General features: G+C 33.5%; 1 protein-coding gene across 1 annotated transcript; it reads left to right on the top strand.

Moving 5' to 3' along the window:
• Positions 1–5854: 5854 nt before the first annotated feature.
• LOC104115480 (wall-associated receptor kinase 2-like) lies at positions 5855–9890 on the top strand. The gene is made up of 3 exons (XM_009626124.4): positions 5855–6835; positions 7256–7426; positions 8421–9890. Exons 1-3 carry the CDS (start codon positions 5956–5958, stop codon positions 9632–9634), a joined length of 2265 nt encoding a protein of 754 aa, XP_009624419.1. The 5' UTR covers positions 5855–5955; the 3' UTR covers positions 9635–9890.
• Positions 9891–11475: the final 1585 nt, after the last annotated feature.

The following is an 11475-nucleotide window of genomic DNA, read 5'->3' as shown; positions in this document are numbered from 1 at the left end:
CCAATGATACAAACCAGTCCTAAAACATAATATGAACTTAGTCGAGCCTTTAAATCACATCAAACAACACGAAAAATATGAATTGCGCATCGATTCAAGCATAATAAACTTTAAACTTTCAAACTTCTACATCTAATGCCGAAACCTATCAAATCAAGTCAGATTGACCTCAAATTTTGAACACAAGTCATAATTGACATTACAGACCTACTCCAACTTTCGGAATCGGAATCCGACCCTGATATCAAAAAATCTATTCCCGCTCAAACTTTTCAAAAATCCAACTTTCGACATTTCAAGCCTAATTCAACTACGAACCTCCAAATCACAGTCCGGACACGCTCCTAAGACCAAAATCACCCTACGGAACTATTGGAACCGTCAAACTCCATTCCGGAGTCGTCTTCACATAATTCAAACTACGGTCAATACTTAGAACTTAAACTTTAAATTTAGGGACTATGTGTACTGATACTGTAATGCTGATACCGTACTGAAATATATATTATATTACACAAAACACATATTATTAATTATAATATAAATATTAAAAAAACGAAAATTTTACTTTATTTTATTCTCTAAATTTATCAATTAACTCTAAGTAAATAAGAAGACATTTCTAATGATCAAATTTATTCCTTTATGTGCAGTTTTCTCTCTCTAGGTTGATATTTGCTGGTTTTGGACAAAACTTTTGTCAATAAGCGTTTTTAGTTTTGTACTTTTGAGTACTTTAATTAAGAATATTATAGTCTCTGACTTTATGCACTTGTTAGTATTCAAATCGAATAAACCGAAGTTACCAAACCAAATAAATCGAAACTGAAAGGAGAAAAACCGAATCATACCGAATTTAATTAGGTACAGTATTGGTATAGTATTTTAAGAAACCGAATACCAAAAATACCAAATCGAAATGTCTAAATACCGTACTGTACCGATCGACGAACACCCATAGATGGAATAGTCTAGTCTGAAAGGTTTGATGGGGGAATTTTATCGATTATGCCAAATGTAAGTGGTTACTTCTTGTAGTTTTCCACTTTGAATTAGGGCATCTTTCATCTTTCTATTAGACACTTCAATTGTACCTATTAAAGGGGTGCTAGATAGATATTTAAAAAACTGTACCGTACCAAATCGTTATTTAGGTTACTTTTAATAAAATCATAGCTTTATATATATATATATCTATAATTGTACCAATAATTAGGGTAAGTTTTTATTTTATAAAAATAAATAAAAAATATACCGAACAATATCGAATAAATTTACATGTGAAAAATATATTTATATATTAAGTTTAAACATAATAAAATATTAAATTTTCTTGGGCCTTGAAATTATGAAAACGGTTACAAGCCAACAAATAATTAAACTCAAAATTCAAATTCTCAAACCTATTATGCTACTCCCACTGAAACTAAATTATTTCCATCATATTCACTAGCAAGACACAAAGTATTCTACAGATTATGTGTAGTAAACTATAATGTATTGAATATGTTTCTTTTCTTATGATTTAGATTTATCCTTTTGAATATTTAATCTTCTATAGAGTTTATTCTTGAGTCTCAGCTTGATTAATATCTTTCCATTCGTGTGATTTATATTTTCTTTATTTACGTTGCCGTAGAATAGTTGATGGATCTATACTTTGGTCATCTTTCATGTTATTTTAATTCATCATCCTTTAAACAGTAAAAAATAACTAGAGAGTTTTGCTAAGTTCGGTGTTTTAAAAGGTGTTTTCGGGGCGAGCCTTGGGACAGGCGCACCAAAAATGCCCTGAGACGATGGTGTGGGGCAAAAATCTCAAGAGGCATACGCCCAGCAACTCCGGGCATACGTCGGGTGTTCGGGGCGTACGCCTGGGAGTTTGAGGCGCGTTTTTTCTTGTGAGGTGTAAGCCCGAGAGATTAAAAAAAATTTGTTAAATAAGTCCTTCATATAGTACCCAAATTTTCAAAAGTTAGCTTCTAATTTCTCAAAAGTTTTAAAAAGGAACTGAAATGTATTACATTTAAAAGTCAAGACCTTTTTTTATTGATTGAAGCCCTAATTTATGATCTTTCCCAATTCTTTATCGTATCCGCTAGTCTGCTAATATCTCCCAAAAGCAACGAATATTCAAATTTTTTTTTACAAAATACAAAGAGAATTTCATTCTCTTTCATAGCAGCAAGTTCAAAGTTCAAATTGCAGGTTAGTCATCTTTTTTGTTCATGCATGTAGAAAACTTTATTCTTTTCGGCTCAAGTTACTTGTACTTGTAAATAACGTATAATAGAAAACTAGTTGTTTTATGGGGATGGAGCACACTATATATATATATATATATATATATATATATATATATATATATATATATATATATATATATATATATATATATATATATATATATACTCTAATTATATTACTTTATAAAAAATTAAAAATTAAATACCCATAGAGCTTACTCCCCGTGCCTCGTGACTTACGCCTCGCTAAAGCATATGTAAAACGTCTTGCCTTACGCCCACACCTTTTAAAACAATGGCTAAGAACTATAAAAGTACATATAAATAGGGGTGTACATGGACTGGGTTGGTTCGGTTTTTATCAAAACCAAACCAAACCAACTATATCGGTTTGGATTGGTTCGATTTTGTCGGGTTTTTTGGGTTTTCGGGTTTTTTATTCATTAAATATTATTTTAATCTTATTTTATTAAATATTTGATAAGTAAATATATATTTAGTAAAAATATAAAAAATTGACAAATATATTAACGATTAAAATATTCTTATGGGAGAATTCTATTAGTAACACATAATAGTTATTTTTTTAGTCGTCTGACAATAATTTTTCGTTGATGTACACTTTCAGTTTAACCGAATTTAGTAATTAAACATAAAAATTAATATGATACCTAAGTATTAATAATCACTTCACATTCGAAAAAGATATAAGAATTTAACATATGATATGAATATGGAAGAACAAAGAGATAGACGTTTTTTAGTAACACTTGATAAGAAAGTGATCATACAACCCATTATTTAAGGTCAATAAATATGGAGCACTTCATATTCTATTAAAATTTATATCCCGCAAGAGAATCCCAGATATTTCTAGACATTTTTTAAAGAAAATTCTATATAAAATCTTAAAAGTATATATAAAAATTATATATTTATATGGCGGGTTGGTTCGGATTTTTCTTACTCAATACCAAACCAAATCAAACCAAACCAAGTCGGGTTTTTTAATTGGTTTGGTTTGACTTTTCGATTTGGTGCGGTTTTTCGGTTCGGTTTGTACACCCCTACATATAAGTATTACATTCTACTTCTACTTGTGATTTTTACATGACATTTAAAAAAATACCAAAAATTAACCGAATCGTATCGATACCGAAAAAAAACCGACATAATTAGAATGATTTCGAAAAGTTTATTTGGGAAAAAATTGATATGAATAAAGTTTTTACAAAATAATGGGCAGAACCTAACACTCCTATAAACACAAAATGGAGATATGGCAAAAAAAGTGTTCCTAACTTTTCTTAAGCGCGTGGATTGAGCGAAAATAATAATATTTGCTTATTTTTAAAAGAACCCGCATTTACTCTAGTTTCTTCTAGGCACATATTGCGTCCGTCGCGATTTCAATTTATCCGTCGTTCCTAGTTTACTCGGCCACCATCCTTTTCACAGATTATTTTTTTTCATTGTTACTTTTCACCTCAAGAGAAAGACAGAAAGAGTTTAACCTATATTCATTTTCTTAGTTTCTTTTTCATTCTTCTCGGTGCTATCTTAACTATTCATGGTGCCGACAAACCCAACGCAAGAAGGGTTCTGTTAATAAAGGATGCAAACCATCTTTAACAGCTAAAGCAAAGGTTACACTAGACTGAAAATGATGAAAAAGTGGGTAACAATTGCGAAAACCCCCCCATACAAGTCCAACAATTACGATGCATTGTGCTAGCTTTATATGATCATCATCCCTAAAGAGATGATTAAAAGCCAGCCAATCGAAAAAAAAAAGTTTGTTTCTGTATCACAATAAAAAAAAGAAATGGTGAGCAGTGACCGATGATAGAATATCGAACAGAATCGAAACATGAGAACGATTTCTTAAAATAGAAAACCACGACTGAACCATTCTCAACTCTAATCCATTTTAGCCGGAACCTCTTGAAATCCCAAGATGAGAATTATGAATGGATTTTGGAATCCCTAACCCAAAAATTTTGAACACAAAAACAAAATGTGATAATGCTAGTTGGGAATTTTATGAGGTTGTGTTGAGGATGGGTCAATGGAGAAAGATGGCTTGGTTGGCAATGATGGGTGACTAGGCAGCTGCATTTGGAGGTGAGGGAGTTTTTCCACATGACTATTTTGTTTGCTGACTATAATAGACACGCGTTGGATTGTCTTATGTAAAATTTGTGATAGTTAAATAGACCCCTTATTTTTACATTTTTCTTTTTGAAGTATATATTTCACTTTGCTTAAATGAAAAATAAAAAGGTTGTTAAACTTACAAGATCTTGGGTCATGTTTTGCTCATTATAGATGTTTACCGAAAAAATCGGATAACGTTAGATTTTGTGTATGGTTCTAAGGATATGCGATATAATTCGATATAAATCGTGTATAGAAATAGAGATATGTGTATTCTTGACTATAAAAATACAAATAGTGGGCAACAAGAATGAATAAGATAAAGTAAAACAAGCATAAAGGGATATCTTTCAATATGAGAAACTGTTGTTTCTGTTACAGTGTGTTTTTTCTTTTCTGCTTCCATAGCTTACAAGGATTCCCCTTTTTATAGAAGAGGGTCATTACAAAAAATAATAAAATGAAGCATACAGTGGAAGGCCCATGATGACTTGCCTCTTCCTTGATTCCCGTCAAGATTCTCTCTCTTGGTGCGGTTGCAACGGCTCTTGTGTGTGAGCTCGATACTGGCTCGAACTCGTTACTGGGTCGGGTCCTTTGGCTCGAGTTCGACCTTCGAGATGGGCGTCGCGCATTTTCGACCTCGAAGTAGTGCCTTGCGGATCGATTCGGTCACGGGCTCGATAGGGTTATCGAGCTGACTCCTCGAGCGACCTTCGGGCTCGAGGCTCGTTAGTACCGACTTCGGAGTTCACTCCCAAAATCTCATTCCGACTTGTTAACACTTGAACTCGATCGAACGTAGGAAGGCCGAAATCTATTTCGACCGTATACAATAGATAATATGTCTATCCTATACCGTCAGCTTCTCAAATAATAAGATTGATTACATAGTAATATCACCGATTTAAAAGATAATAAGAGTGTTTGCATCAATTATTAGTTTAAGTTTCAACTTGGGCAAAAAAAGCTAAATTTCACGTGGTCATGGCATATTCGTAACACCTCAACATATGTATCCGAAATGAAAGAGTCCATGCTAGTTTTTAGAATTGACAAGTTTCAGAATTAGTTGGGCTAATAAGCACCACTTACAAAGAAGGCATTAAAGGGTAAATTTTATAACAATCACGACCCTCTAACAAAATTAGCCATGATATAATTTCCTGTATATTTAGTAGGAGTGTGCAATACCCACTGAAGCTTTGCTTACTTAATCTATGATTAAACCCAGTATAAAAAGTTAAAGCATGATAGTGATAGCACTTGCTCATTCTCACCTTCCTCCAAACGGAAAAGTAGCCATTGACTGACTAATCTCCGGAAAATACTCTGTACTAGAAGAAGATATTTTCAATAACTGTCTGCACTCTGCATAAAGTCAGTCAACTCTCTATACACAGTCCACATTAAAATTCTAACGTAGTTGACACCCTATTTCTGTGACCAGGTCCTTCCAACAAACATCTATTAAAGGATTATCAATGGGCTGGCGAATCCAAGTATCAAAAATCACCACACACATACATATCCATAGTATAGTTCTTTTAACATGGTTCCTAATTTAGCACTTGATCTTATCACATTAATGGTGCTAATTTGCTTTTCACTATCTTTTTCTGCTATGCTACCAAGAATTGCCAAAACTAACTGCAATGAAAGTTGTGGCAATGTCAGCATCCCTTTCCCATTTGGGATGACCCAAGATTGCTATCTAGACCCTCAGTTCCTTGTCACTTGTAATTACTCTTTTCAACCTCCCAAGCCTTTTTTAGGAAATAGCACTATTGAAATCGCAGACATATCTCTAGCTGGGCAACTTAAGGTCTTAAAGTTCATATCCCGAGATTGTTATCATGATGGGGTAAGTGCGAACAACAAGAAGCCAATTTTAACATTATCATCATTGTTATCTGTGAACTACACCGCGAATAAGTTCATCGCAGTTGGCTGTGACACATATGCTATTGTTCAGGGTTATTATAACATCAATGACTCCTACATAACAGGATGCATGTCCATGTGTAATAGTATTGAGGATGTTGCTAATGATGGTGAGTGTTCTGGTGTTGGTTGTTGCCAGACATCCATCCCTAAGGGAGCATGGAACGTCAAGATAACACTAAGCAGCTATTATAATTATACTCGTGTGAAAGGCAGGCCTAGTGATAGATGCAGCTTTGCTTTTATAGTTGAAGAAGCTGCTTTTAAATTTTCTAAGAATTACCTTAGCAGTTTGCAGAGAAAAAAGAAGCTTCCTCTTGTGCTAGATTGGGTAATTGGTAGACAAACATGCGAAATGGCTAAGAGAAACTCGACAACATATGCATGTAAGAGTAACAACAGTGAGTGTTATGATAATTCAAATGGATATCGTTGTTTCTGCATGCAAGGATATGATGGTAATCCAAACTTGGTAGATGGCTGCCAAGGTATGTATATGTGAACACTCTCATATTGCTAATTCATTCCCCTCTCTACATATTTGTGAAGCTCCTAATTAAATTTCTACTGCTATGTTTTAATTTTATTTGTTTTTCCCTCTGGTTGGTGCAGACTAATTCTATGTTGTTGTTGTGACTTCCCTTAAAATAAATTTGCAGGACATAAATCTATTTAAAATAAATGAGAATCCATTCACAATTCGTTATACTGTATTAGTTTACTTTCTGCACTAATTGTAACACCTTATAACCTTAAAACTGCCCTCCGACCCTCCACCATTTACTTCTCTTTTTCTTCAGTTCAGCTGAATTTTCAAAGGAAATCAAAATAATTAGGAGTAAAGATACTCTATTTTCTGCAAATTAATAGTTTGTGTTATCTTATTTTTGTGCTCGACGAGTCTGCAGATATTGACGAATGTGTAGATCGAAAACCAGATTATAGGTGTGCCAAAGATGCCATTTGCAAGAATACAGAAGGGAACTATACATGCACGTGCCCTCCAAATTTCAGTGGCAATGGTACTGAATGCAATCGTGACAATCCTCTGAGAAAAGTTCATGATATTCTTGTTATAGGTACCGTTCTTAACTTATTCGATATTTTGCACGCAACAGGTTAATTGTAATCCTTCATTGTTGGAGAAGCCCGTCAAATACTACTTGTTGGATTATTTCTTGCACAACTAAACAAAAAAAGAAAAACACTACAAGAAAAACAGATTTGTGATGAGAATATTTATGACGGAGTTGTGACGGTTTTATCAATTGGTGACGGAATTTGGGGATTTCTGATGGTTTTGTTCTCCTGGCGCTCAAATTTGTGACCGATTCTTCCATCACAAATATTGATTTTTCTTGTAGTGAATTAAAGCAGTTAGCATAAGTTGGAATTCACGTCGTAATATAGTACATACTTCCTCCGTTTTTTACTTGACACAAAGTTTAAGGAAAAAAAGAAGACTTTTGAAACATGTGATCCTAAAAGCTTAAGAGGCAAGAGCTTTGTGTGGTTATAAAAGTTTATCATTAAGGGTAAAGTCGGTAAAATGACAAGTTTAAAGTTAAATTATATTGTTTCCAAATATATAAATATATCATTCTTTTTGGAACAGACTAATAAGGAAAGTATATCATTTAAATTGAAACGGAGGGAGTAACATATTGCTTGTTCTAATTCAGGTGATAATTTTCCCGTATCAATTTAAGTTTCATGTCGAATTGGTTAGTTTGCAACTTAGTTTTAAACTTATAACATTTAAAAATGAAATTTACTAGTATGTCAATTAATGACTTCACTAGGCATTTTCTTCGGTTACCAGTATATAAAGCTTTAGTAATTTTTGGCAAACTGTAATGATGAGTAAAAGGACTTTTTGAACTTGAAAGTTGTTATTTCGCTGAATAACAGAAATTTGAAACGGGAAACCATTTTCTTTTCACGAAACACATATTGTATCGACCTAAAATGTCTTGATACTGAGAAAGAGTTGTGTCATGTTGAATCCACAAACACATGTGTATATATATTGGAGGATCTGAGATCTTTATTCTAATTTATCTTATATTACAGGTGTTACAGTAGGAGTTGCTTTTCTGGTTATTATAGTCTGTGGTTGGTCATACACTGGATTCCAAAGGAAAAAGATGTTAATGATGAAGAAGAAGTTTTTCCAAGAAAACGGTGGATTAATTCTACAGCAACGACTCACAGGGCAAGAGGGAGCAAGTAATACAGTAAAGATTTTCACAGCCGAAGAGCTAAAAAGGGCCACTAATGACTTTGACGGAGATAGAGTTATTGGTCAAGGAGGTTTTGGAACTGTATACAAAGGATATCTGAAAGATAATTGCATCATTGCTATCAAGAAATCTAAGGTAATAAATCGCGATCAGATTGAGCAATTCATAAATGAAGTCATTGTCCTCTCCCAAATCAATCATAGAAATGTGGTTAAGCTCTTAGGTTGTTGCCTAGAGACAGAAGTTCCGCTATTGGTGTATGAATTTATCAACAATGGAACACTTTCTGAACATTTACATGATAAAGTGAAGGCCTCTACTCTTTCTTTGGACATTCGTCTGAGAGTAGCTGCAGAAACCGCTGGAGTACTTTCATACTTGCACTCAGCTGCTTACCCTCCAATCATCCATAGAGATATCAAGTCTGTCAACATTCTTTTAGATAAAAACTACACGGCCAAAGTGTCCGATTTTGGAGCATCCAGGTTGGTTCCTGCTGATCAAACAGAGCTATCTACATTGGTTCAAGGAACTCTAGGATATCTAGATCCTGAATACTTGCAAACAAGTCAATTAACTGAAAAAAGTGATGTATACAGTTTCGGAGTAGTGCTTGTAGAACTCCTAACTGGTAGAAAGGCTCTATGTTTTGATAGACCAGAGGAAGAGAGGAGTCTAGCTCTATATTTCATATCTTCAGTGGAGAAGGGTCATTTGTTCGATATTCTAGACGACAATATAGTCTTTGATGAGAGAAATACAGCCACAGGGCAATTGAAAAAAGTTACTATGCTTGCAGAGAGGTGCTTAAATATTAAAGGGGAAGATAGACCTTCAATGAAGGAAGTCGCAGCAGAACTGGAAGCTGCATCAAGATTGAAGCAGCACTCGTGGCTTCAAACCGATCAAAATTCAGAGGAGATAGAGTCCTTACTACACGGTACTGAGGGATTGGGATTCGGCTACAAATACAGTGAACACAACAGTATCCATATTGATAGCATAATGAGCCATATAACTTTACCAGCACCTGGAGGAAGGTGAAATACTACAACATGAAATTCTGTTGTATGGTTATGACCTGTGATTTTATCATGATATTGTGTGTCCGGAGTGCCTCCCTGCACCCCTTCCCCGAACCCGATATAAAGAAATAAACCTCTGCCTTTCTCATATAAATATGTAAGGGGTCGTTTGATTCACATGCTAATTATGCAAGAATTATAATGCAGGAATTATCTAAGTGGTGGCATAAAAATAATACAATTGCTATCGGTTATGAAGTGTGATTTTTATGATACTCTGTGTGTAGTGCCTCCCTGCGCCAAGCCTGGAGAAACCTTTGCCTGTCTCTTTGCTCTCACTCTTTCATATGAATGGATTTTGCATCTATTGAAACCTGTTTAACTCCAAACACTTCCTCTTTTTGTTCCATTTTATACGGGCTGAATACATATTCTTCCATATGAACTTGTAAATAATTATATTTATACATCACGTACTACACTTATAAATTCTGGAGGCAATAAACTAAGATATGAAAATTGTTGGAATTGAATAAAGATACAAGTTTCCAATGGAAACACCACATTCAAGAATATGTGAAAAAAGACGAAAATCGTTGGGAAAAAGTAGATTGATTGATATGTATTCATCAATCATATTTTTTGTTTTTTTTGGTAAGAGGAAAACCGAAGCCGCTACAACCTCTGCCCTTCGGGTGAGCACTCAGTAAAGTGCAAGTGCCCCTGTCTAATAACATGCAAACCACACAGGTGATGTAAACCGCACTAGGCAAAAGCCTTGTGCGACAGACTCAATCCAGAAGGTATTGAGGGTGAATTCGATCCCAGGTCTACCCTCCAAACCAACTGGGTAACCCGGAAGGGTTGTTTCATCAATCATATTGATAGGGCTGATTTAGTGCAAGTTGCCCTCTTTGACTCTTTGTAGTCAATCCCAATCAGTATACCTTTTAACTTCATGCTTTTGTAAGACAACGAAAATGATTTTGAAGTGAGACTGTCACCGTATGCTGTGGGTAAACCAAAGGCCACGCCTTTTCCTTTTTTCTTTTGCGCGCGTTAAATTAGGAACTAAATTCGACAAGGTGTATTTTTTTTCAGCGGGTAAATTTCATGGGTGGTCAATCGTTATTCAATTTTTTTTTGTTTTTTTGTTTTTTAAAAGTCATTCAACTATGTGTTCATTAAAAAGTTATTTTTTTTCTTTTGTTACACAAAAAATCATCTTACTATGCTCTATCTATCACAATAGTTACTTTGACCAAATTTTATAAAACTTTCACCTTAATACCTTCTATATTATATATTATATAATATATTTTTACCTAGAAATTTTAGTTATAAGTAAAATAGTTGAACATTATTTTATTTATTATTTTTATAATAGATTCCTAGATTTAATTTTCTCTTAACGTTAATTTTCAAGATACATAGGTAGCATTATCAAATTTGTCTCTAACATTACTGTGAACAAATCTAAAGTAACGTTCTTAACCATACCTAATGAAATATTTTTGATGGAAATTATAAAATCAAAACTCACAGATTTATCAGCCAATCCATATTCGTTAATTCAATAAATAAAATACCCAGAGTTAACACACCGACACATAAGATTAGCACTTTGAAATAAATAATATTGACAGATAAAGCTATAAAAAACTTAATATTAATAAAAATATCTTTGAATTTTTTAAAGGTTTTACTGAATATAAAACTATTATTTGTTAAACAAATATATTTTTATTATTTCAAATAAATTTTAAAAAATAAATATTATTTTGTCATTTTTATATTTTAAATATGTTCATGTTTGAATATGATAAACAAATTGGCTGCCATGTAAAAATTAAATGTACG

This window comes from Nicotiana tomentosiformis, chromosome 12 (genome assembly GCF_000390325.3).
Source record: "Nicotiana tomentosiformis chromosome 12, ASM39032v3, whole genome shotgun sequence".
NCBI classification, from domain to species: domain Eukaryota; kingdom Viridiplantae; phylum Streptophyta; class Magnoliopsida; order Solanales; family Solanaceae; genus Nicotiana; species Nicotiana tomentosiformis.
Note: the sequence above shows the minus strand (reverse complement) of the source record. Positions and strands in the feature narration are given on the sequence as shown.

Excerpts from the sequence above, each read along its gene's own strand:
- LOC104115480 (XM_009626124.4), top strand. The coding sequence starts at position 5,956 with ATGGTTCCTAATTTAGCACTTGATCTTATCACATTAATGGTGCTAATT. Across the intron at positions 6,836-7,255 it reads CTTGGTAGATGGCTGCCAAG|ATATTGACGAATGTGTAGAT; the intron begins GTATGTATATGT and ends ACGAGTCTGCAG. Across the intron at positions 7,427-8,420 it reads TCATGATATTCTTGTTATAG|GTGTTACAGTAGGAGTTGCT; the intron begins GTACCGTTCTTA and ends CTTATATTACAG.